The sequence below is a fragment of the Syngnathus leptorhynchus genome, chromosome 12 (genome assembly GCF_054491065.1).
Source record: "Syngnathus leptorhynchus isolate UIUO chromosome 12, UIUO_Slep, whole genome shotgun sequence".
NCBI classification, from domain to species: Eukaryota; Metazoa; Chordata; class Actinopteri; order Syngnathiformes; family Syngnathidae; genus Syngnathus; species Syngnathus leptorhynchus.
Genome location: NC_141206.1, coordinates 10,971,938 through 10,998,112, shown reverse-complemented (window position 1 = coordinate 10,998,112; position 26,175 = coordinate 10,971,938). Strand labels below are relative to the sequence as shown.

The 26,175-nt window shown below is 49.1% G+C and overlaps 5 protein-coding genes across 14 annotated transcripts; 3 read left to right on the top strand and 2 right to left on the bottom strand.

Moving 5' to 3' along the window:
• The first annotated feature begins 2,029 nt into the window (after positions 1-2,029).
• On the top strand, positions 2,030-3,183 carry m17 (IL-6 subfamily cytokine M17). Its single transcript, XM_085925903.1, has 3 exons — positions 2,030-2,222; positions 2,312-2,454; positions 2,517-3,183. The coding sequence occupies exons 1-3, from the start codon at positions 2,030-2,032 to the stop codon at positions 2,967-2,969; spliced, it is 789 nt and encodes a 262-aa protein (XP_085782029.1). The 3' UTR covers positions 2,970-3,183.
• A 599-nt stretch (positions 3,184-3,782) lies between these two features.
• On the bottom strand, positions 3,783-6,352 carry tescb (tescalcin b). The gene is made up of 8 exons (XM_085925904.1): positions 5,809-6,352; positions 5,244-5,313; positions 4,988-5,068; positions 4,719-4,858; positions 4,598-4,659; positions 4,423-4,530; positions 4,303-4,350; positions 3,783-4,224 (listed from the first exon to the last, which is right to left on the bottom strand). Exons 1-8 carry the CDS (start codon positions 5,870-5,872, stop codon positions 4,147-4,149), a joined length of 651 nt encoding a protein of 216 aa, XP_085782030.1. The 5' UTR covers positions 5,873-6,352; the 3' UTR covers positions 3,783-4,146.
• Positions 6,017-21,239, top strand: cabp7b (calcium binding protein 7b). Of its 10 annotated transcripts, XM_085925909.1 has the most exons (9): positions 6,118-6,152; positions 6,252-6,327; positions 8,692-8,851; positions 9,653-9,710; positions 16,730-17,036; positions 19,010-19,153; positions 19,224-19,336; positions 19,403-19,550; positions 19,615-21,238. In XM_085925909.1, the coding sequence occupies exons 5-9, from the start codon at positions 16,928-16,930 to the stop codon at positions 19,740-19,742; spliced, it is 642 nt and encodes a 213-aa protein (XP_085782035.1). In that variant the 5' UTR covers positions 6,118-6,152; positions 6,252-6,327; positions 8,692-8,851; positions 9,653-9,710; positions 16,730-16,927; the 3' UTR covers positions 19,743-21,238. The 10 variants fall into 10 exon arrangements, with proteins under 10 accessions (XP_085782040.1, XP_085782035.1, XP_085782034.1 ...); XM_085925908.1 differs by lacking the exon at positions 8,692-8,851 and having other exon boundaries at positions 6,140-6,152; XM_085925907.1 differs by lacking the exon at positions 6,118-6,152 and having other exon boundaries at positions 6,158-6,327.
• zmat5 (zinc finger, matrin-type 5) lies at positions 19,999-23,062 on the bottom strand. The gene is made up of 5 exons (XM_085925915.1): positions 22,720-23,062; positions 22,583-22,645; positions 22,437-22,517; positions 21,372-21,480; positions 19,999-21,314 (listed from the first exon to the last, which is right to left on the bottom strand). Exons 1-5 carry the CDS (start codon positions 22,844-22,846, stop codon positions 21,176-21,178), a joined length of 519 nt encoding a protein of 172 aa, XP_085782041.1. The 5' UTR covers positions 22,847-23,062; the 3' UTR covers positions 19,999-21,175.
• Positions 22,959-26,094, top strand: ttc33 (tetratricopeptide repeat domain 33). The gene is made up of 5 exons (XM_085925901.1): positions 22,959-23,121; positions 23,203-23,496; positions 24,595-24,676; positions 24,745-24,876; positions 25,531-26,094. Exons 2-5 carry the CDS (start codon positions 23,288-23,290, stop codon positions 25,900-25,902), a joined length of 795 nt encoding a protein of 264 aa, XP_085782027.1. The 5' UTR covers positions 22,959-23,121; positions 23,203-23,287; the 3' UTR covers positions 25,903-26,094.
• The last annotated feature ends 81 nt before the right edge of the window (positions 26,095-26,175 follow it).

Below are 26,175 nucleotides of genomic sequence, written 5' to 3'. Positions count from 1 at the left end.
CATGTGATTTGGACTTGGACCTCCCAGAAGACAGACACTACTTACATGGATTGGCTTGCACTTTGATTCCGTCTTTATCTCCGTCGTCGAGGTTGCCTAAAGACAGAGAAGCAAACCCGAATTAGAAAAAAAATAGTAGTGCAACAGTGGTCCAGGTCCAAATATCCCGTGCACGTTGAACCAATAGCAGGTTTTAGCATCGGGCCAATAGCGATATCGGGTAGTCCGGGACGCTGCCGATACCGGACACCGATACTTAAAGCAAAGTTGAGTTAGTCCTCCTCGGCAGTAGTTGGCGCTATCCTAATTGACACATTGACAGTGAGTGCAATAGAGGACTGCCCCCCTAGAGGCTGAAACTGGAACTCCACCTTGATTTGTCAAAAATGGAGTTGGGTTCTCAGCGCCTCCAATGATTCTTGATTTCATGTGCTGGTCTTGACTTGAATAAGAAGAAAAGAAATTTGAACCACCCCGAAGGCAATAGAAATGAATCAGTCTGAGCCTCGATTGAGCTAAAAAAAAAAAAATCATTTTCACAATACGGTGATGATGATGATGATGATGATGATGATGTTCCTGGTATGCAGTAAGGCCTTTTTTTTTTTTACACGTGCAAGCGAAGCCCTCGCAAGTCCGAAAAGTGCTACGAGGTTCATTCGGTGTCTTCAAATGACAACACACACATACACAAAACACACACACACACACATATATAAAAGTGCAAAAACCAAGAAAAGGCTTGGCCGAGTGCTTCAGAAGCATTCCCGACTTAGCCGATTGCGCTGCGAAATGATTTGAATGATGATTTTCCTGACAAAGATGATTTGGATTTTGATCATGTGTGTTTCTAGAAACGTGTGTTTAGTTAGAACTTAAATATGAGGACGGATAAAGGGGAAGGAGCCCGGGGCGGCCCTTTCCTGTGTGGTTCCAACACAAAATAAAAGACTTTCTGTTCAGCTCTTTGTCATTTTGATATTTGATGACAAAGGCAGAAAATAAAGCCTTTAAAAATACTTTTTGGATGATATGTTTGGCCTAAAATATTATCAGTTACAATTTGTTCAAAATAAATACATTTGATTTCATTGAAATAGTTTGAAGAATTGTAGATTTAAAAAAGGGATTTTTTAAAAATATAAAATAAGATTATTTAAAACTCATCATAATATTGATCATTTAACGTTGAAAAATGTGTTTATTATGTCCAATCAGAAAACTCTCAAAGATAAAGGTTATATTTGATTGATAATAATTCATATCAATGATTAAAATTCATATGAAAACTCATTTATCATTCATTTTAAATGATGTACATTTTGAAAAAGGGACATGAACATTCTGAAGTTAAAATATGTAATAAATACATTTGAATTCAACAAAAGAATACATCATATTTTTGCCATTTGAATGAAAGCCAGCATGGCAAGCGCATCATATTAGTCATTCAACATTTTCCAACTGATATCATCAATTTACGTCACGGGAAGAGCGGAAGTGACCGATGAGGTGTTGACCACCACCATTACACGTTCAAGTCCCCCCCCCCCCTCCTCCTCCTCCCATCAAAAAAAAAATCAAGATTGCATAATATGCCATCTTGCCACGCAGGTCGCTTCCTCATTGGCCGAGTCACGATGAAACGGCGGCGGGCGCTCTAACGTGACCTCAGCCTGACGCTGACGGCCGTGTCCTCATCGTCGCACAAACAAGTTGAAGATTGAGAAAGAAGCATTCCGCCGTTTCCTCTTAACAATGCTCACCCCAAAAAAAAAAAAAAAAAAGAAACGGGGAGGAACACCCGTTTTTCTTTTGTCCTGAAAACACAAATGATCCATCATCATTTGACCAGGCCACGCCTGGACGTGACCCGGCGGGCATGTACGGGCATTGCCCCCACCCCTCCCTCACCCTGTCAATCAAGTTCCATACAAATCACAGGCAAAAGGCCGCATCAGCATCAAGCGAGGAGGAAATTCGGGGAAATTTGGTTGCCTCACAAAAAGCTTTCACGTCACTTCCCGAGATGACAAATATACCCTTTGCGAGCACTTCTTTAAAAAAACACAAGTTGGCCCAGGCGCCACATGAAGACCACGCGCCTGCCGGAGCGCCGCCGACGCTGACCGGCGTGGTGGCAAAAGTGACCCCAGCCACGCTTGTCGTTGCCTGGAGGAGAATGATCGACGGACGCCCGCTTTGGACGGCCACACCGACAAGTAAGACCTTTCGTCCGACAGGTTGAAAAGACACACAGACAGACGGATCCAAAAGATGACACGCGCTCGCTACCTGTCTGTCTCTCCAGCATTGCTCGCCTTCCTGCTGCTCCTGCTGTCCACCCATCAGGCATCCTCGGGCAGAAGTCACCAGTGCTCCGACTCGCTCCAACGGATTTTAAAGGTGACCAGACTGGCGCAGAAGGAATCCGCCGACCTCATCAAAACCTACGTGAGTCCCCCAATCTCTGCTTGAGGTTGGCTGTCCTTTCTTAAGCGCGTTTTTCCTTCCAGAAAGCCTCCCAAGGGGACATGTCGGAGATCCTCTGCCAGGCGTCCTTCCAGGACATCCCCGAGCCCGCCATTTCCGGCCTGGAGCATTCCGAGCGGCTGGAGAGCCTCCTGGAGCGCCTGCGGGCTTTCCTGCCGCACCTGAAACACGTCTACGAGCAGCAAGCCGACCTCCAGGCCCCCGGTAGTCCGGTTCTGGTTCAGCTGGGCCACGTGGGCCAACGCGGCCGGGACTTGGGAGCCCTGGTGGGGACCTTCTACCGGAACACCTTCCCCAACCTGCAGGAGCCGGCCGAGGGGCCCGTGGTCCCGGAGCTGCCGGCCCAGAACGTGTTCCAGCAGAAGGTCTACGGCTGCGTGGTGGTCAAGACCTACAGGGAGTTCTTGGGCAACGCTGCTCGGGAGCTCAGGAGCCTCAGGGGCAAAGTGTGCAGAGGCAGGAGGGCATTCAAGTGACACCAGAAAGACCTCGGAGGAACTCGGGCCTATTTATGATATTTATATTTAATATTTATGACATAAACGCTGGGAAATTGGCGCACTGGGACCAGGAAATGGACTTGGATTGTAGCGCGGATGTTGGAACCTGGCCCAGCAGCTCAATAAAAAGAAGAAAAACCAAATTGACATTTGAAGATGTGTTGGCTAAACGGGTGAGGAAGAAGGCGTCCGTCATGTGTTGTACCCGACGGTGTCCAAAAAGAAAATCAGGAAGCGTCCGGAGACGTCTGACTGCGTGACGTTACCACGTCTGGTCGCCGGCGCCGTTATTTTGGAGCAATCAGGCGACCATTCCTCATGCTTGGCCGTCCCCGATGTAGGTCGCCCGTTGTGGGCGTGACGTAAGAGGTGCAGTGCAGGCAGGCCCTGTCTGGAAACTGGAAGTGGGCCTGCTGAATCAAGTTCCCTTTAATAACAACTGGCTGTTATTTCAAGAAGCGCAAGCTCAACGGGGCAAAAGTCAGTTTCGGGAAATGCAACTTCGTGATTGATGAGCAACATGAAAAGTATGTCGAGAACCATTTTGACGTGAGGAGGTTATGATTTGACCCAAGTGCCACCACGTGCATTTCGTGTTTAATCCAGCAGATGGCAGCAGACGACAAGTCCTCATGGCCACTTCCCATTCGAGTGACAAAAAGCCCACTTTGGCCTGCTTGCAAGTCGATTCCTTTGTCCTTTTTCCTTGTTTCCTTACCTCCATCCTTCCTCCCTTTGTGAAATCATTTCGATCTACTTTGGACCCAGTCGATGAAACAATCTGCACAATCATTATGTGAATCGTTTTATTACATACAACTCAAGTGGATTTGATTGTGGAAAAATATTTATTCCATACAGACGTCTGTGTGATCTTTGTCATATTCTTATCATTGCACTTTATATTTAAGAGTCAATAAAAAACATATATATATATTTTTTTTATACAGCTCGTATTGGATCTCATTAGCGCCGTGTTGATTGTTGGTTGAAGACAAGCGTGTAATCCCAAAGAGACGAACGAACGAATGTGTCAGTGCTTCTTCGATTGTTGCCATTTGTCAAAAATAAAAGAGCTTTTACTCACATGATGTCAGTTGCCCATTGTTCCTAAAGCAAGAGAGCATTTGTCCCATGATGTTGACCATCCTGGTCAGTAGCACACCGTGGACGCATTCATATTCAAAAAGCGAACGTTCATCTTGGCTTCGATCTCAAAGCTGTTCAGCAGCTGATCAAAAGACACAAACAAACATTTACGGCGCTTGACGCTTTGGACGGGTCCATTCCCATCGTCACCACGGCTCACCTTAAGGAAGTGCTCGAACGTGATGCCCTCGTAGAACTCATCGGGCTCCTGCCGGTAACGGACGGAAAATTGACCACCACAGGAGGAGCGTCACCCTCGGCGGGATCGGGCCCAACGTACCATGTGACCCATGGATATGGCCGCCACCTCCAACATGGCGGCGTCGGCGATGCTGTCGGCCGCTTCCTTGCTGATGTGCGCGCTGCGAGAGAGCAGCTCCTCCACCACCTGCGCACGCGAGTCCGCCTTTGAGTCGGGGGTCAAAGTAACACGCCGTAAAACACGCTCGACTCACATGTCGGTACTCTTCCAGGGTTATGGTTCCGTCGTTGTCCGTGTCGTGCATGTTGAATAAAACTGCATGGAAAAAACATTTGAGGAACCGTTGACAAATCCAAAGCAAAGAGTCAGCGCACATCTGAGCTTCTCTGTACGGACGCTATCCCGCTCCTCGTCCGTCATGCTGAGGGGCGGCGGTTTGAAGTGGGACATGACCACCACAAAGTCCTCCAGGTGGATCTCCTCCATCCGGCCCTCGCCGGGCGGGATCAAATTCCTGGAAAAATGAGAAAAGGAGTTCTCGAATTTGTCCGGAAAGTTTGAATGAGTGTAGGAATGTGCAAGGAAAAGAAAAAAAAGTTTGCTGCAGAGCAACATCAAATGCTGAGGCGTCACGGCTTGGCACCTCCTGTCAAAGAAGGCTTCTATGATCTGCACTCGGATGGGATTACAGCCCAGATCGTGGATGGCGTTGAAGTGTTCTCTCCTGGAGCAGACAACACACACACACACACACACACCGGAAGAAAAAAAGAAAAAAAAAAAAAAAGTCAACGGCCAGCAGTCCAGGATTCCCACAAGGCTTCTGTCATGCTGAAAGTTGAGTTGCAGTCTGTTGGGCAGCTTTGGAACTTCCATCACACAAAAAGAATTGAAAGTACCGCAGGGTGTCTTCATTGTGGCTCAGCTGCTTGAATCTTTTGTGGAGAACGCCAATCTGCTCACAAGTGACTGGAAACATACAAGCACAGCATTGACTTGGCAACAAAATTGTCATTTTTGGATTTAATTCGCAATTGACGGAAAAAAAAACACCGACTGAACAATAGCAACAAGGAGAACAAACGAGATGCAAATCAAATCCAGGATGAGGTGAATTCGAGCGTCCCCTAGTGGCCAAGACGCACACAACAGAAGGAGCCGCACAATGAATTCAATAAAGCCTGAAATAAAGGCACAAAGAAGCCTCGGACATAATCTACAAGAACTCTTGCGTCTAACGTTTCATTTGATGCAATAGAGTTCGGTTACACTGCAATTTTTAATTATTTACGAGTCAACCGAGCTAGCCCAGCACACTTTTATTATGCATGACAGAAATTTTGGTGACGAAAATATTAGGCACGCACCTCGATGATGGCTTTTTTATCCTCATTCCATTGAGCGACTGTGCCTAATTAAGTGTCTCAAAAGTTTTTGGGTGTCGCAAGCAATAGAAATACTCACAGCCTGTCTTTTCCGCCAGTTGTCTGTGCTCGGGAGGACCAGATAGTGACTGCCAAATTCCCATCTCGTCCACAGATCAGTTCAAAAATAAAATTCAAAAAAGTTTCCCTGGACGGTGGTAGCTGTATTTGTAGTTGTGGTAGATCGACGCCTCCCTCCCTTCCCAGCTAGCTGTAAGCTCGAGTGAACATGTTTGCGAAGCACCTGAATGCCGTTGGCACAAAAACGACAAGAGCCTTCATCTCGAGGAGCAAGCAGGACTTCCGTGATCAGCATCTGTGACGTCACGCGTGCAGCCTTCCACTACTTTGACAGTTGTTTACATTGTATTCGACACCAGTCACGTGAGTGCAAAACAAATCAATAAATACGTATGCTCTTCGGCTCTTTTTAAAAAACAAATTGTTGATATTTTTGTGCAGTAATGATCTGATTTGTTACAGGTGTGCCCAGCAGGGGCAGAAAGATTGACTGATCACACGGAAGTAGAAAAAGGAGACAACAATGGAAAGAAAGACGGTAAGAGGAATCCAAATCCCAATTGTTTAGTTCTCACATGTTTGAGCTAGTTGGCAGTGGAATTCAAATACAGCAAAAGCCCCAGATAGCATAGAAAAAAACATTTCAAATATGAACAGGTTGCGAAATGGCTGATCATAAACTCAGTGTCAGCATTGCGGTTCAGACAGGTTGTGTGTCATTGCCAATGTGCTTTGCTGCCCTTGGCCCCGTTGTAAAATACCTTCTGCAAACAGGGTGTGGACTTTAACACAGGTTTCAACAATGTCTGTTGACAACAACAACAAAAAAAAGCAACACAAAGGCCTCCAAGCCTTCTCATGTGTCGCCTTGTTGGTGATATAGTTCATATTTCTGACCACATGTATTTGATTATTTTAGCGCTGGTGGAGCAAATAGGTCGTTTGGACTCTGGGCTGGCTGGTAATTCTGCTGCCAAAGCACGTTTGGATCCTTATCAAGTCTTGGGTTGCGCCAAGCAACTTCTTTATTATACCTTTGTCTTTCTGGTCTTGCCGGTTTGTTTTTGTCAACGAACAGATCAGGTCTTAACGGAATGCCAACGGGCAGATAGCCTCACATCTGTTTTGCAGCGCTGCCAAAGGCAGCTGTCACTCCAAAATGGAAAAGTGTGACGACGCTCTCATTAGCATTCGCCAAGTGACATAGCGCTTCTGATTAAAGCTTGATGTCTTACTCGTAGCCGTCGGATTGCCCTCACCCAAATTGAAATTGCTGCGAGCGACACGGCCTCGCAACATGGCGGCCGTAACAGCCAATCAGGAACGTGTTGTTACACCAGACAAATGACTTTCCCGCTCACCCCAGAGCCAGAGCCAGAGCCAGAGCCAGAGCCAGAGCCAGAGCCAGAGCCAGAGCCAGAGCCAGAGCCAGAGCCAGAGCCAGAGCCAGAGCCAGAGCCAGAGCCAGAGCCAGCTCCTTTTCAGTGACGGCTGCTTGGATCACCAATTGGAGTTTTGAAAAACAAAGACCTCCCTTTGTATGCTAATTTCATACTAGCATTATTTGATTGATGCCGTTGGTCCTCCACCATCAATCTATCTTCAAACGGGGAAAACAAAGCGTGTCCTTGATCCGCTCTTCCTCGCGATATCGCTCGCCTTCACCTTTGCGCCTTTGTGTGACGACAAGCCGTGCCGGGAATCGATTTGCAGGAGAAAAACGTGTTTACGCCGGGAAACGACAGAAGGGGACGGTCAAGGAGAAGCGTGCGAGGCGGGGGGGGGGCGAGAAGTCGACGGGGCGCCGCCGCAGAAGACATCTGCTCACGTCGAAGGAAAAAAAAAAAGATGTCCTAAGGGGGTCGCGTCCTTCTCACCTGCTTCGCGCTTCACCGAGTCTGACACCCTGACATTTTTTACACAAGCGCTTCCAACTCCTTTAAAGCTTTGTATTTCTTCAATTGTCAAGTTGCAAGAACACCAATCATATTTCTCTCATGAGAATCGGCAGGTGCGCCTCTGGTCGGGTCGCGCGCGTCATTAAGAATTGCGTCTCGGCGGGAAAGGAAAAACAGTCATAAATCAGCCGCTCTACGCGCTCGTGAAGAAGAATCACGGCCCGTTTAATGGCAATAAAATGCCGCTTCCCGCTTTGTGCGCCGCGATGACACAAAGTCGAGCCAACGTGCAATTATTCCTCCACGCGCGTGACAAGCCGCTATGTATCACTCCTTAAAACTCCACTTGCGGGCTAATTAAGCCGATTGCGCGCGCGTTTATCAATTGGTCATTGGCTGTTTCCCAATGTTCATGACGGTCATCGCTTTGGAGGCCACCCGCTTCTCAAATAAACGCGGCCAATCCAAACGCATGTCGGGAAACGATCTGATGAGAAATGCTTGCGAGCAAGGTTGAAATTGCTAGTCGTCTCACGGCGTGCCACATCTCGTGTGGGAGTTTGCCCTTAAGACGGACAGACAGAGGGACGGAGCGACCTGCGGCGTCGAAGGGCACGCGGACCTTGTTAAACAAATGGATCCGAGCGGAACGTTCTGCTTCGCGCCACACTTTTGCCCCCCCTGTGTCGAGTCCCATTTCTCAATACAATTATCTAAATGCCGAGTCCAAATAAAAGGCCCGCTGTGCGAAAATGGAGACTTTTAAGTTGATTTCACGGTGACTGCTGCAAAGGTCACGTCCGGGAAAGACAAAAAAACCTTTCCGGCCGGGAATATTATTGCAGAAGGCAAAAAAAAAAGATGTAGATGCAGGCTATGTAAGGGACACCTTTGGCCCACCTTTGGCCCACCAGCCTTACTTTTCCCACCCCTACGACCCGCACCCTTTAGATTCTGTAAAATATGCTTTTTTTTTCTCTCCATCTCGAATGAAAATATTCCAGTCGAGGATGAGGCGTGACGCGCATACACATTGAGCGGGAACATCTGCCTGGACCGAGACGGGCGGCGGGGCGCAATTAAGGATGGTGGCCGTTCCCTCGGGGGGCGCGGCGTCCTGGCACCCCAAATTGCTCTCAATTGAGATTGCTGCAACAGTGCAAGGTGACTCATATCAGAAGATGTGCAAAAGCTCACTTTTGGTATTCATAATCCAAATGCGCTTTGCTCCTCTTGAAGATTTCTGTTGTCCTCTTTGTTTTTGTCTCCTGCATCCCATCTGTCCAGAATTAATGTGTGCTGTTGACACAATGGCAGTTTTTTTTTTTTTTTTTTGGTAGCGCCGTGTCATCTTGAGCTACGAGGCGGCGCCGTCCGCCGCCGGCCGTCATCTTTATCGGCAAGGTCAACCAATTGCTGATGGCCCTTTCACGACTGTCAGGTCCGGGTCCTCACGCCGGCGACGGCGAGTGGGATTGATGAGGATTTAGTGGTGGTTGAGGGTGCGGCGTTGACAAATTTGACAGAAAAATGTCCAAACCAAAGGTTAGGCGGAAAGCATCAGCTCGATGAGACTTTATTTATATTCCCTGAGCTCAATAGGTTGGTAGCAGCAATATTAATAAAGATGCGGTGGATAGAAAAAGTCTACGCACCCCTGTTGAAACTTCAAAAAAATAAGAACATGTTTTTTCCCACCATATATGTCCAACTAAATTCAAGAGTAATAAAAATATTCATGTTGCATAAGTGTACACACCCTCACGTTAAATCACGCGCCTGCTCCGATTAAGAACACGTTTTTTCCCACCATTAATGTGACCTATATGTCCAACTAAATTCAAGAGTAATAAAAATATTCATGTGGCATAAGTGTACACACCCTCACGTTAAATCACACGCCAGCTCCGATTGACGTCATTTCAGATGATGCTTTTGCTGACTTTTAGCTTTGCTTGCTTGCAGAAGCCTGAAGATTGCGCACGTCAGCGATGCCCCGCCGTGTCGTCCTGTGCCGTTGCAGGTAGGTCAAAAAGTCTTTGCGTCCCATCTGTGGTTTGACCTCATTAAAACTCCTTGCACGTCGTATCTTCTCGGCTCACTGTATCAGAATCCGATTTCTTTTGTTAACCTTGCGAGAGGTGGCGTTTCCCTTTGAATTGTTTACCGGGGCGGTTATCATTCTGCCCGAGCCGTCGATCCAAAATGGCGTCGAGCCGCAGTCATCCATCACGCATCGTCTCAACTCTTGACAGGCACGTGCGCTTAAAGCTTCGCCGAGCCACTCTGGGGACGAGCAAATCCAAAAGCGCCGGGCTGTTTTTTATTTTATTTTTTATGAAAGGCCGGCCAATTAGATTTGGACGGCAGACTTGTTGTCCAGACAGCGGCACTTGAGCTTTTCCATCCCGCTTAAGTCTATAAACCATCAAATTCTTATTTTAGCTCAATCGTGCAGAAAACGAACATGACTTTTTTTTTTTCTTTTTCTATATTCTTCTTTCATAAGAGTTTGTTTTATTTCTCTCTAACCTTTTCACGGCTTGGGCTGGAGCCTTTCCTTCCCGCAGAGTCTCAATAACTCATCTTTTGTGGCAATTCTGCTCTTTGCATGGCCCATTAAAAAGCTCCACTGGAGGAGTTTATCGTGCAAGGACGAGGACAAATTAGCTGCGGAAGCCGTTTGCGCCGCCTGGCTATTCAAACTTGGGTCGGCGGGCCGGGCGTTGACCAGAATCCCGCTAATCCCGGCTCATTCCCGCGAGCTGGTCTCAGCGGATTTGCTTGAGCGCTTTTTGAGAAAGCTCCAATTTGATAAGGTCAACTTGGAGTTTGTCTGGTACAAGCGTTATCACAAAGCAACCCCCGAGAAGTCATCGTCGACGGCTGAACGGAGATAAACTTTGAGGATTTTTCAAAATTCAAAAAAAAAAGTCCCGCTGTCTCACTGTTTTTGCGATAAGCCGTTTTTATATGCTTACAATTGTGGCTTTGTTTGGACCGGCGGGCGCTTCCCACGTGGTCCCGTTTCTTATCTAAAGGCGGCAGCCGCCGTCTTTGATTCCTCTGACGTTGCGTCACCTTCCAGGCAATAAAACGACGACACCGTTAAAAAAAAAAAAAAAAATGAGCGGCGTGTCTGTTTTGGCGTATTTGCTGTGAATGAGCTATGAATAATTTTTCATTTTCAAGTGAAGCCCAAGCGTGTCTGCCACGGCGAGAGGCCAAAACAAATCCACTTCATCTCAATTGGCAATATGGTGTTGACCGACATGATTGAATTTTTGGGGGAATCGTCACACACGGGGGGAGATTTTTTATTTATTTATTTTTTTCTTGTCAGTGAAGCGTGCGACAGCAATCTGAAGGCTTTCAGGCAGGGCAAGCGGCTCTTAAAAACAGCCGACTCCACTCGCCATCATCTCGGAGAGACATCTTTGATGGCTTGGAATCATCCCTCGGTCGCTCCAATACGTGTCAGGGCAGGATAATTGCCAGAGCTTATCTTTCCGAGCGAGACGAGCAGGTACCTTCGGAAATGCAAATTGGAAATTGATGTCATGGCGGATCGCAAATGCAGTTTTGCATTGTTATTCATTGAAAGGCTCGCTCGCTCGCTCTCAAAAACCCACGGCCATGTGTAGAACGTGTTGGAGCAGACCAAAAATCCACAGTGACAGTCACGGTCCAAAAATGATGAGCTTTTTTTTTTCCTGGTCACATGGCGCTAATCTTCCGCTGGCTGCTCTCCTATCAGGATCCGGTGTCATGTTCTGCAGATAAGGGAGGGCAGAACCAATAAGCCCAAAGCAGAGTGGCTTGAAGCGAGCACGCTGGGCCTCTTGGCCAGTCTTTTATTTGTGTGATTGAGGGCCCTCGCTAGGGAATACTTGTAAACGTCTTTTGTTTAAAGTGCAGGAAGTGAAAAATGGTTCCCGGAACGGCCATAAACAAACCTCGCCCGCTGCTCGCTGCCATTGTAACTTTCCATCACGGTGGCCTTCCAGTGGGTCATTAGCACAAAATGTACTGGCATGTCCGGGAGGCGTCAATCAGGCTATGAGGCGGATGCTTGTCTGCTGTCATTTAGGCCCCTCTGTCTGGCAAAAAGAAAAAAGGGAGGGAGGGAGGGAGCGAGCGAGCGTTTAACGGCACGCCGGCGTCCTGGGCCGCAATCACGTGGCTCCCTGATGGTATTCTCGGCGGGGAAATGGATCAGCCTGTTTGGCGCTAGACGTGCTCGCCATTCCCGAGGAGGGAGATTGCGTTCCCGCTGATAAAATATTAGTGTCCAGGAGAGGCTCTTGTAAGGTCTGGCTTGCGTTCCAAGATGCTCATTAAATGCGAACAAAAAATCCGTTTTCCATGCGCAGCCAAGGTCAAGGAGAATTGTGCATCATTGCAAAGCTGGAACTTGTTTGCATTTTTCAAATTGAGTGGCCAACATGTTGAGTTCGCCGCTTCATGCCCAAAACGGCGACCTTCGCGTCCAAGCGGCCCTTGTCCCGGCTAAAGTGAATTAGCTTGCGCTAATGCATTACGCTAGGCGGCATTCGCGGGACAATCTGTCGTTGTCTTCTCATCCCGTCGAGTCTGGTAGAAATTCCAACGGGCATTTGCGAGTCCGCTCACAAGGGCGGATCGATCTTGTTCCTCCGCTGGCTTTTAGTTTGATCACAGCAGAGGAGCAGAAAAGTGCTTTTGCGGCCACCTCCAACTGACCCACGCTGACATTTCCAAATGGGCGTCCAAGTGGCTTTGATTGCCTTGAAATCCTGATGAAAACGTCTCTCGCCGCTTTCAAAAGGAAACGCGAGAGCAAATCGCTTGTCAACGTGGGTCTCCGTTTAAACGTTCGGGACGTTCCCGACGATCATATCCGCTCGATGCCCAAAAGAGCAAAAACCACACTTTTCACACGATTTTGATAGCGTCGTGCTGAAGATAAGGAGAGGGATGAAAGGCTCCAAAGTTGCCAATGACCTTTGAAAATTGCCATCAGTTTCTGCGCTGCGGCCGCATAATTGCATTCTTTGACGTCCTTTTGTGCAAAGCTGTTTGCCATTGTCTTTCATTTAATTGGAAAATGAGACATTGTTCTGGCTCCTTTGCACAAGGGCGATTTTTGTTTTGGGTGGCCTTATCGCTTCAGTCGCTGCTCGTCATCTTTTGACCCGTCAGCCAAAAACGTCTTCAGTTCGGAAGCAAACATTCTGACGCTGCAAAGATAAAAATGTTCCAATGACACTGTCAGGAAAAAAAACCCAACGGTTAATTTGGGCCTAACTGTTTTTAAGGCTAATGCTAATTTAGCAAATCAAATTCGAATAACTGATGAATTGTCCAATTAACTCCAAAAATGGACTCCTCTTCTTCTTGCTGTTAATTGTGTTGCGTGTTCCCCGGTACAGCTCAGTGCTGCTGCCTGGCATGCGGTGGAGCAATCTGGTACTGCAGCTCTTTATGCCCCTATACAGTCTGCGTTGTGTGTTTCTCAGGACAACCTTGGCTGCCTTTTAGCAAGATTTAAGATGGTGACCTACATTCTGGGTGGTGGTGGGGATACACCCAATTCTGTATTTGAAGAATGAGGTCAAGAAATGTTTGTGTTTTGGCCGAGATAAAGAATACATCAATAAATTTGCGGCTCCAAATCGGGCGTTACATAATGCTGCCAGTGCAACGGAGGTGAGAGAACGGCTCGGTCGGGGCGTGTATTTAGCGCTCTAATGTTGATTAAAACTATTAGGCTGCCCCCTGAGGATGAGTGCGATTCATCACTGTGTAATTGGATTAAGTCTCCGAATCCGGTAAAGATGAATCCTGTCATGTGCACGGCGCCGGTGTTTTGATATTAATATTGGTGACCACAAGTCGCAGCTTTTGACGGCGTCGCGCATATACCCGACCGACAGACGCCCAATTTCATGGAAATTAAAGAGATTGCAGCCTTTTGAAATGGAAATTAGGAGGAGGGGGGGGGGGGGGGGGGTGCTATGCGGTATGGTTTGAGCGAGATAGAAATGGGAGTGGGTTGCCCCGGTTGACGCAGTGAAATAAGATTTGCATCACTCGGTACGTGCGCGGCCACGAGAGGAGTGGGGGAAAAAAAAAAAACAGGAAGCCAGCCGGTGGTTAACATGTATTTGAAGGCAGTTGAAGCGTAAAGGCATTTCTTCCTTCTGGTCCGTCTGGGGACGCTACCACGCCGAAGTGGACCTCGGTCGGCAGTGTCGCTGAGCTGAGCTGAGCTGAGCTGAGCCAGCCTCCCTGCGGAGCGCTCTGCCAAAGCCGTCAATTAATCACTGCTCGCGGTGTCAAAATAAGTCGGGATGTCGTACGGCTCTGGCAGGCCCGCCGGGTTTTCCCAAAATGGGTCAGGTGAAAGAAAGAAAAAAAAAAGAAAGAAAGAAAGAAAGCGCTCGCTCGCTCGCTCCACTAATGAAGTCCCACAGCACCGAGCATCACACCTGCGCACTTTCAATTAGCGCCCCCAAAAGAAAGACGGACAGACGGAGGGAGGGAGGACGGCAATAAGATTTTCCACGGGCTGGCGTGGGCAAGTCTTCTTCCGTCCTTCGCCGGGCCGGCGTGCCAACCCGCGGCCTCATTAGGTTTGCATACATCACTCGGATGTGTCGCTCGTTCGCTCGCGAGGTGTCGACATTCAATAAAAAGACGGCAGGCGGCGATTAGATCGCTATTGCGTCGCACGGATCCGGGATGAATAATTCACGGGGGCGTCACGTCACGTCACCTTAATGACAGACAGACAGACAACGCGTGCCATCTGCCTAAGTCGCAGGTAATGAAGGAGATCCGTCACGACGGACGCCGGCCGGACCAGAATCAAGAAAGTCTTTGGGAAAAAAAAAATCAATAGTGTGGGATGGGCAAAATGAAATTGAATCCATCCATAAAACATCTGGCAGATGCATTTTGAATCTTTTGGCGTTCCGTAATGCAGCGAATGTCAAAGCCTCGTCGCTCAACTATTAGTAATCCGCTCACGACTGTACGTCGCCTCTTGGGCGACCTCATATTTTTCTGGAACCCAAAAGGTCCTTCACTCAATTACCGACACGATCAATAATCACAAATGAATCCTCGAGGCCGCCATGTTTGGATGCAGCGGGCGCTGATGTTTTTTTTTTTTTTTTTCTTTCAGCCTTCAACTTGTTTCTGCGCTGTTAGCTTGAAGGATTCGATTGCGTTTGCCGTTGGTCAGGGCCAGCCAGCCAGGCTGTTGCAAATTGTTTGTTTTCAAAATGACCCACCTGATCCCGGGAGATGGAAAGCGTGCTCCTCCTCCTCCTCCTCCTTGTTTTCGTGAAGGGAATAATGAACATATGCAGCAGTAGATGAATGTCAACGTCTTCCAATGACGCCGCCGACGTCAAGTCACGACGTCCGTCCGCTACACGACCTCGTTAACTCGACCCGTGTGTGTAGAGGACGAAGCCATAAAATCTAAAGTGTCATGGTCTCGTTTTTTTTCAAAATGGCGTCGTTGGTTTGCGCCTAACTAGCAAACTGACTTGAGTAAGAATTTGCTTTGTTCCTGTCGCTCGTGGAAATGTTTGAATAGCAAACGCGATTGGGTTTTTTCCGAACTTCATCTTCTCCATTTTGTTGCTTTTTTTCCCCCCCTCATGCTCTGTCATATTTTTCTCTCATTTCATGCTTTCATTCCATCAGCTTGTTCTAGGTGAGAAAAAATAATTTGGCAGAAAAGTGTGCGTGCGCCACAGTGTGAGATTGTTCTGGGAGGAATGAGAGTCCGTTGCCTCGGCGCTGGCAGGGTTTGATTTTGATTGGCCGTACGATGGATGTGAGTGACATTTTGTGCGGGTGGGCCGGTGTCTGGTCCCCGCGGGGGTTTGGCGGGTCGCGGGTGTTCACCTTTTCCTTAATTAACTTAACAGTAATGACTGCGGAGAGAGTCCGGCTCGGCTATTATGGCCGTTGCTCTGGCAGATATTCAAATGGACATGTGTGGGCAGCAAAACGTGTGTTGCCGCAAGCTGCCATTGTCATTCAGTGCGAAGCTTCCTTTGGCTCCATTTTGTTTAGTTTTTTTTAACCAAATTGGATGTGAAGTTCCACAAAAGAAAAGTTTAACGGGGAGCCACTCAGCAGACGTTTGTTTGTTTTCAAATGAAAATGCAAATTGACTTTTGTGCTTTCATTTGCTGAGGCTACAATGAAACAACACACGGTTGAAATCTAATTTTGTGAGGCAATCAAAGAGCGAAAGACAATGAAATGATACTTGTAATGGACAATTTACGAGCGTCCGTTCATCAAAAGATTGGCCAATTAGGAAGAAGACCAGAATGCTTTGCATAATCCCGTCCTCCTCATCATCATCATCCGTCGACTCGGCTCCGGCGATCATAAAAATAACGAGAAGAATAAAAAGTGATGGGAGGGTAAACAGACATTCATTAAAATGAGATGAGCATAAAAAGCAGACTAGCTGCGCGTGTAGTAGGATTTGTGTGCGTATACGCGGCACGGCGCAGTGGTCAAGCGGTCGTCTCCCGACCCACAGGTGGGTCGAGAGCTCCATCCCCGGCCGGCCTTGCGTTGGACCACCGGTTGCTCGGGATGCTGCGTCATCAGGAACCGCATCCAGGGCCTTGACAGCTGCTACGCAACTCAAAGGCCCTTTGTGTGTGTGTGTGTGTGTGTGTGTGTGTTTATCTATGTGTGGAGTGAGCGAGCGAGTGAGCGAGCGAGAGAGAGAGGGAGGGAGAGAGGAAGGGAGGGAGGGGTGGAGAGAGTGAGTGGGTGAGTGGCACTCAGTCGTGAGAGGGGCAGACGAGAGAAGGGGGTCCCCAGGAATCCCTGGAAACGGCCAGAGATGCTGCTTTCCTCCCGGGAGTGAGCTAGCGTTCCGAGGCGCCTTCATGCCGCACCCACGAGGCGCCAAGTAGTTTGCACGCACGCAAGAAGCCGCGTGCGCCGCAAACAACACAATGTGATTATTTTTTTTTTTCCTTCTTTCTTCTCCCTGGCCGTGGTGTTTTTTTTTTGCAGACATCTGCCGATCGAGGCTGCGGTGGCTGTTGCGCCAGCTGACTCTGTCATCCAATATACTCTGCGGCCGGCGAGAAATCATGCAGCGCTGAAGTCGCGGCGGGAGACCAGGAGGCGATCCAAAGGAGGATTTTTTTTTTTTGCCGCGCCGCATGAGGATCTTGGCCCGGCGGTCGGCTCGCTCTCCTCGACGCAGAGATGCCGGTGCGCGCTGTGACCACCAGGTTCATGTACAAGGGGCTGTGCACCATCCCGGATGTTCTCACCTACCGAACCCCCGTCAGTCTCCCCGAGGATGAGCTGGAGGGTGAGTCGCAACCCGTCGACAGATTTCAATCGGAACTTGGCCACTTCAACTACTTGGAGAAATCCCATCAGATTCAGCCCAAAGTCACTTTCCTCACAAATCAATTTGTGTTTGTCAAGAGCTCGGAACTTCTGAGCTCAGTAGAACTCGAAGCGATTGCGACGAGACGGCTGCGGCTCTCTGCCGTCTTCAGTTCAAAACTTCTGTCATCGGTCTTTTAATCTTTGAGGTGCGTTTGTTGAACCTTCACTCATTTGGAGGCTCCTTAAATGATGTCCTCAAAGTGAGTTTGGGCGAAACGGTGTGCCCCGGACTGGTCGCCGCCCGATCGCGAGCGTCTGCGCATTTGTGTGTGTTGCTGATAGATGCTAATTTCATGAGAGCGTGAAGCTAGGCGCAATTGTTTGTCACGCTTTGCTCTATTGTTGATTGTGATGGTGTACCTAATGGAGTGTCCAAGGTTGCTTTGAGTTAATATGCCGCATATTGATGCGTCCATCCGCATCGAGACTCATCCGTGACGCGAGCCCGCTCCCTCGCTCGCTTTCCCGCCTGCTCGCTGGCATGTCATATGTATGTATGGCGTGTTGCCTCGGGCTGTCAAGTGATGCATGCGCATGCTAATGGGAAAAGCGTATAGAATTGCCGGCGGCGGCGGCGGCAACGAGTGACATTTAGCGCCAAATGTTGATGCGCTGCAACGATAGGTCGCCGCAGCCGCTCGTCTTGCACCTCGAGAAGAAGAAGGAAAAAAAATACAAATTGGAAGATTTCAGGGCCTCGGAAGAAGCGCGGGCGGGATTCATCCGCCGCCGCCGTCCACACTCGTTCGACACCTGATTAGATTCGCTGCTTTGTTTTTTTATACTGTGAGGCATTGTGACTCGGATGGCAAATGAGCAAAAAGCATTTTTGCTTTGTTGAATTGCCCTCCAAAAGCAACGCTCAGGTGACGCATCTCAACGTCCTTGGTTGGTCACGTGGAGAACAGAAATAAAAGCAAACAGGAGCCGCCTTTATATCGTGGCTGCTGGCAAATTGCCCGTTAATATTTGAGATTCTTATGAATGACAAAGTGCTACAGCAGCTGCTGTGGGAAAAAGACAAAAGAAGCCCTCATGGAATTTAACTCTGCATATTTAGCTTTGTACAAACAGAAATTAAATGTAAACAAATGACAAAATGAAAAGTCACCCGAAACGGCATCTATTCTTTATCCTCCGCCAAGAACGGTCCTACCGATTCTTACCATTTTATTTGTGATTGTGTCCCTGTGCCTCCTTCCTAATTAGTCTGAGTGTGTTTGCTGACCTTGTTTTTCAGCCTTTTGTCGTTCACCTCCTCTGTCCAGCTAGCCTAGCGTTAGCATTCAGGACCTCGCCGGCGAGCGAGCGCAATAAAAAGGGAGCGTTATTGTTTGTAGAGTTTTGCGCCTTCAGCTCATCTCGACCTAGGCTCATCTTGCAAGGTGGCGGCTAGCCCGAGAAGCTAACATAGCGGCCTTCTGCGCACAGGTAGCCTACGAAACACAATCAAAACGTCTTTGCGGATGCTCTTTGTCATGGCTTCAAAGAGAATATTGGGGATGCGGTGCGGCCAGCGGGAGGGAGGGATGGAGGGAGGGAGGGAGGGAGTGCTTGCCAAAAGGCACTTAATGAAACGCCGGGCGGCCGGGAACCGCCCCGCCCGCCGGGTCGTCCCTTCTGTCGCAAGCAATTGTGCTTAGAGCGTCTTTGTCTGGCAGCTTTTTGGCTTCTTGGCTGTGATGTGTGCTCCCGCTACAAACATAAGCTTCTCTTTCACACTAGAAGCCCAAAAAAAAAGGGAGGGGGGGCGGGAATCAATCAACTCTTGCTTGATAAAGGCCTCCACGCAGTGCTAAGCCATTTGGGGTCGATGGCTCGCTGTGTGCTAGCACATTTTGGCAAGTGTCGTTTCACGTAGCGACCTCTCACGTGATCTTTCTTCTTCAGAAATCCGAGAAGCGTTCAAAGTGTTTGACCGCGACGGCAACGGCTTCATCTCCAAACAGGAGCTGGGCATGGCCATGCGTTCCCTGGGCTACATGCCCAACGAGGTGGAGCTGGAGGTCATCATCCAGAGACTGGACATGGACGGTGAGGCTCCCTCATCTCCTCCTTTTGCCAAATGTCCTCATGTCACGCGTTGTCATGTGGTCGGTCTCAGGTGACGGTCAGGTGGACTTTGACGAGTTTGTCACCTTGCTGGGTCCCAAACTGTCTGCGGCCGGGATGCCCAATAAGTTCCACGGAGCCGATTTCGATTCTGTCTTTTGGAAGGTAGGTCGCAGGAAAGCTCACACAAAGCTCAAAGGGGCGACAACGTGAGCAAATGTTTTTTGCCAGTGCGACATGCAGAAGCTGACGGTGGACGAGCTCAAGCGTCTTCTGTACGACACCTTCCGGGACCACCTCACCATGAAGGACATCGAGAACATCATCATGACGGAGGAAAACCATCTCAACAGCCCCGAGTCCCACGTGGACATTGACAGTGCGTATACCGCTCCACGCTCGGCGTATACGCAAAGGGCTAACCGCTAACGTTGTTCCCACAGCGAGCCCAACGCAACAGGAGAAGCACACGTGTGTGCGCAAGAGCCTGATCTGTGCCTTCGCCATCGCCTTCATCATCAGCGTCATGCTCATCGCCGCCAACCAGATGCTGCGCCGAGGAATGAAGTAACGCACGCCAAGCAAATCTTGGTATTTTCACCAGCTCGCGCAATCCAACAAACGGAAATATCGGGTCGACCGTTTTGCTTTATTCCAAATTGCCCACTCAGATGTTGTTTACACTTTCAAATGACATGAGAAGGCCATTTTCCATCAAGCGCGCTGACATTGCGCTCGCTAAGCCTTTTTGTCGTTGAAATGATGCTTTGGAATCCAACCCAGACGAAGCGTGCAATTTAGAAAGCATTCAGAACCCCGATTAGAATTCTGCTCTTCTTTCTTATCTCGTTGCCGACATAACTGTGCCGCTTATCGTAAGGTGCCGCCGCCATCTGACGGCCAAACAAACAAAAGGAGGCGGGGCCTCACAAGTCATTTGCAGCAAACTGTGACAAAATTGCTCTTCCTTGCCATCGCTTTGATTTGGACCGCCATGAGGGAAGACTGACAAATATTATGTGTGTGTGTGTGTGTGTGTGTGTGCAAAGTACTACTAAATTCCTGGGGAGGGGGGGTGCAACAAGTGTGCAATATCATCGACGTGGATTGTATGCAACATGCGTGCGTGAAATTATGCAACAACGCGCGAGTCAACTTGGATGTCGGGATCATTTCTCCGTGACGGTCACTTGAAGTGGTCGACAAGAATTTCTTGACATATCATGATGAAAATGAGTTCACATATGCATTCCGCTTATATTTTCTTACTGGAGAAGGTCAGGCGCTAGCTCCGAGGCGGATTCTTTTATAACAAAAAAAAACAAATCAAAAACAGGACCAAAAAAAAAAAGAAACACAATCGTTTCGATGTTAGCAAAAGTGTATTTATGCCGCTAATGGCGAGCAAAATGTTCGTCAAGAGCGGAGCGGTAGCGCGTAAAATTGGACGACGGTGCACTTTGCAGACTTGAATCTGTTTTTATTTTTTGGATGCAATAAAACCAATGTAACGTGTACGCACGATGACCAAGATTGTGAGCGTGGCATGACATTAGCCGTTTACCTCCTCATCGGAACATATCATGTCAAGTAGCAGCTTAGATGCCAATGTACAGACGCAAAAAGAGCAAAGAAGAAGGGGGGGACGTCAATGTTGCCGTGTATTTTGTCCTGAAAAACGATGTATCTATCTATCTATCATTTCTGTCAGGTGCCTTTTGTCACGTATTTAAATGTGAAATGTGTGGAGCACTTTGAAAAATGTAGTTGGAATGCTGGATCTACGGATTGCAAAATTATCAGCAATATACGAACATGTTCAATGTGTGTGTGTGTGTGTGTGTGTGCGCGTGTGTGTGTTTGATCTGACTTCTTTGTGTAAAATTGACCGTATCAGGTGTACACTGATGTATTGTAAAAGCTGTCCAAACGCATGACATCTAATTAAAAAAACAAAAAAAAGGAAATTGCACAATGTCAGGTTTTACTTCCAAAAAAAAAGGTTCATCCCCACTGCGCACTGGCGTCAGCCTTCCAGCCGCCCGGAGGAGGCGGCACCAGTGAGGGCGGCAGGTCCGGGATGGAGAAGATCTGTGGCGGGATGTCACCTTGCGTGCGCTCCTCCTCCTGCTGGTCTTGCACACTGTGGTGCAATTGAAGCCATTAGGCGGGCACGAGGGCATGCATGCGTGATCCCTACCCTTTGCTGGCCCGGCCGCTTCTCCTCTTCTCCCTGGTGGTCAGCCACGCGGCCACGCTGGGCCGGGCCTCGCTCGGGTCCGCCCAGCCTTCCGAGCGCCGTCTCTCATCTGCGAGACAGGCTCATGACTTATTCACCGACGTCTGGACTAGATTCTTAAACATTCCACCTCACTGCTTCATTATGAATGTCCATTTCATTGAAGAGAAATACATCTCTATAGTATGTCACCTTTTTGACGTTTGTATAGCTCAGATAGAAGAAGAGAATTGACAAGTTGGCGCGTCATGATTTGATGGGCCTTTGCACATGTTGGTCGCAAGGGGGCAGTATAATAGACATGCATATTACGCAAGTTGCCATTCACGCCAGTGAATAATGGTGTTGAAATAAGCAGGCTCCAAATTGCCACTGAGTAACGAGCGAGTGCCTTTCAGTCATCATTATTTCAGCATATGTGCCATTTTTGTTCGGTGGGGTTGTGCCGGGACATACGTGCCTTGCTCGGCAAACACTGCATTAGAGGCAAAGAGCCAGCGACATGACTTATTTACAAACGTCTAGACGCTATTTGTCTTTTGATTTAACAAGCAAGCAGCGCGTGGTCTGCGGCTCTCCTCGTATTTTTCCAATCAAGCGACAAATCCTCACACGGCTCCTTTTATGGTTAAAAAATACGTCAGGAGCAAGGCGTCGGGGACGCACTGTCAAATTTACAGCATTGGCGCGCAGACGAGGGAGGGAGGGAAGGAGGGAAGGAGGGAGGGAAGGAGGGAAGGAGGGAGGGAGGCGTCGCTACCTCATGCGCGCTTCTGTCCACGAGCGCTGTCAATTTGAGGACAGACAGGCAGACAGAACATTTTCCCTTTGTCATTTTTTGTGTAAATATGACGTTTTAAAATCGATTGCTTTGTTTATATACTATACACGGTCCAGATAAATGGACAGAAGGACGGACAGGTCCATAGAAGGTCATTAGACTCTGCTGGCTGTTGAAAACGTGAACGCAAAATGATTTGCTCTCTTTTCAATGCCAACGGCGCCCTCGTGCGGCGAAGCGTCTACCTTGCATCTTCCGTTGCAAATTGTACATCTCTGCCTCGGACAGGTGAGAAAACCTGCAGCTCGGGCCAAAATCGCAAATGCCTGAAAGACACACGACATATTCGATCAGTCGTTTCCTCCAACTTTCTGCGGCGTTTTGGTGTTACCTCTTTGGAGGAACTTCCTGCAGGGTTTCTTTGCCTGTTCGTCTTTCAAAATATCTGCGTAGCCTGGCAAAAACAATCATGACATTGATTGAATGAAAGGGAAATCCAATGACAAGCACGGTCCAAATTTGCTTTACTTCTGAAATGGTCAAACCAGGCCTTCTTGGCTCGTTGGTGCTGGACGCCGAACAGATGCTTTTTCCTGTTGTGCATGTTGTCCTGGAACGAGCGCTCACAGTAGTCGCAGTAATATCGTTTGCCCATGATATCGGCACACTTGCCCCTGGATCACATGATCGAAAAATATCAAATAGACATCGTGGTGTGCCAAAGTAAGGAGGCTTCTCAAGTCACCCTATGAACTTTCTTTTTAAGGCAAACCAAAACGAGAAATCGTTCTTTTCATGTCACCGGAACAGCTGTCGCGCGTTGATGACGTCACCGCCGCCTCCAGGCATAACTAGTCGCATCCAGCTCTGTCAGGATTCTTGACTTGTTGTGATGAATACTCGTGCGTTTGTTGGTCGAGCGCTGACATAGTATGTGTTCACATTGATCAATATACATGATCACGCCGATGGAGCGGGCTAAATCATGTGTCTCTTCTCTTTTCTGTACAGTTAACCCGAACACATCGAGCATTATCCGCCTCTCTCATCGGGCAGCGGGCCGTCCGTCCGTCCGTCCGTCCGTCCGGCCGGGCACATGGCTTCCTTTGGCTGGAAGAGGAAAGCGGGCGAGAAGGTATCGAGGTCGGCAGCTCAGCATTTCGAGGCGGCACCGGCGGCACGGCGCGACGGGGAAGTGGACTGGCAGCAAGCCGTCAAACGCCGCCGGGATATCTTGCTGGAGGAGTGCGTAGCCAAGAGCAAGACGCTAAAGGACCAAGGCGTCCAGCTGGCCGAGCAAAACAGGTTAGTTAGTTAGTTAGTTAGTTAGTTAGTTAGTTAGTTAGTTAGTTAGTTAGTTAGTTAGTTAGTTAGTTAGTTAGTTAGTTAGTTAGTTAGTTAGTTAGTTAGTTCAGGGTTGCTCTTGTTGTTGTTGTTGTTGTTTCAACGTGCACTGACGGAAAGCGGCCAACAGATGGCGCCATTGCCAAGAAAAAGCTCCGGTGGTGCCCTGACTTCCGAGTTTCATGTGGGACCACGCTCGTATCTTTTCCCGCTTGAATTTTGATGGGCGACTTGAAATGTGATCAACACGAGCCACCCAAAAGTCTCACACGTCCATGGCTGATAAAACACGGGCCATTTTGGCCATTGTCAAGTGTCGTCAAAGAAACTGGCGGAGATTTTGTCCGGTTGCGCCAGTATCCCAAACGACATTGAGCGGTGATCTGATCTTTCCAGCCGGGTAGCCGACCCTGATAACTTGATTTCGATGAGTGCATCTGCCCTCCAAGACCTGAAACGCTTGCTGTCTGTTGCCACGGGCAACGGCTGCTAATTGCATTTGTACGGAAATGATGCCCGGTGATGGTTTGCGATGACTCGAGCGTTTTGAACCTCAGTGAACTTTCAGCATTTGGCAGATTGCTTTTTAATAGGCCTGAAATTCAAAGGCACGCAAGTCAAATGGAGCCTGCTGGGAAAGCGGCAAAACCACCTCGCTTCCATTCGATACTTTGTTTGTCCTTTCTGTGTACACAGAAACCCGACCTTTCACACCTACCATAGGAAGTGCGCGCACGCACGCACACACACACACACGTATTGCTTCATTTCCTGGTGGTTTGCTGACTCTTTCGACACTTCCATTTGCACCGAACCGGACACCAGAGAGCCGCCAATAACTGTGAGAGGACTGGAAGCCATTTTGCTTTCAAGCATACGATGGATGATATGAGCAATCTGTCAATAAGAAGCCATATCACGCAAGGCTTCACTGTGTAAACACGCAGGCCTTTTGTTAGCTTACGTAACATTAGCTTCCATCAAATTCAAAATCTCGCCTCGCGTTTGGGGTCCTCGAGGCCGATGTCAAAAGAATTTTTTTTCCCCCCGCCCTCCCAGGCACAGGGAAGCCGTTAAGAAGTGGGACGAGGCCATTCAGTTGACCCCCGACGACCCGCTGCTGTACGAGATGAAGGCCCAGGTGACTGATGGCTCCTACCCAAATAGCGCAAATGTCAACTTGAATTGATGCCGTTCTTCGGCTGGCAGGTGCTGACGACACTGCGGGAGGCCTTCCCCGCCGTCAAGGCGGCAGAGACGGCGGTGAAGCTGCGCCGCGTGTGGTGGGAGGCCTGGCAGACGCTGGGCCGCGCCCAGCTGGCCATGGGGGAGGTCCACCTGGTGAGTCTCAGCTTTTTGATAAGCCGTTAAGATCAGTCACTTGCGCCTGTTGACTGCAAACATCAGTGCTGGCGCTCCAGGCGCTCCAGGCGCCCGTTGCCAATGTTGCCGCCACATTAAACATGCCTCCTCTTGAATATGCTGGGCGGGCGGGCGGGCGTGTGCAGAAGTTGCAAAAGTACGCACACTCTTCACACAACTACAGAAACCTGTGTTAAAAAAAAACCAAAGCCACTGGTTTTTTACTCGATCGCTTCTCGCCGATACTTTGAAAGCCGCACCGCATATCGTCGGGGGGGGATAAGCTCCAGTAAGCCCCCCCCTTCTTCTTGCGCAACCTGTCCTACAGCCAATACAATAGGAAGTGGTGAAAGTCAAACACAGACACACAATGCGAGGCAGTCAGTGGAAGGGCTTGTGTGTGTGTGAGTGAGGAGGGGGGCATCTATTTATAACCCAGGCATGTCCAGTCTCGTTTCAGCCTTTTGCAAACTTGGAAACATTTCATCACCAACTGTTCTTCACTTGATGGAACATTGACGCTACTTTCATTAGCCTGCCTATGGAGTTTGCATTGTGTGTTAGCATCAAGCCCAAGGCAACATGAGGCCACGTGTCATTGAGTCTGGATCCTTCTGCGTTTTTTGCGCACAGGCCCTGCGGTCCTTCCAGGTGGCCGTCCACCTGCGCCCGTGGGAGCCCGCCCTGTGGCAGGACGACCTGGCGTGGGCGCAGACGCTGCGCCGGCAGAAGGCGGCCGCCGGGGAGACGCTCGGCCGGCGAGCCGAGACCGAGCCGCGGCGAGCCGACCCCCCGGAGCTCGGCGGGGACTTTGACTTTGAGTCGGACGAGGTGGTGGCGGCGTGCGAGGCCGTCGCCCGGCGCCAGGCGGGCCCGGGCCGTCCGCTCAGCCCGGGCGCCCTGGTGGTGGACGCGACGGGGAACGTCCTGGAATCCGGGGCAGGAGCGGCGGGGGACGCGGCGGAGCCCTCGCGGGAAGACTTTGTCAAAATGAGAAGACTCTGAACAGGAAATCCGCAAATCAGGATTGTCACGAAAGGGAAAAGACGTGATCCAAGATAAGATCTGTAAAGGCCCGCAAAGACGTCATTTCAATTAAGCAGGCTTCATTGTCTCGGAGTGACTTTTAAAAGTCGGCGAGGCTCGCTTCAAAGTCGCTTCCTGACACCAAATAAAAGAAATGCCCTGGAATGAAAATGGAACGTTTCCCTTTTTTCATCTTCTCCTTTTGTACGTGTGATTGTCACGTCCTCCCTCCAAGTTGCGTAATAAGCAGAT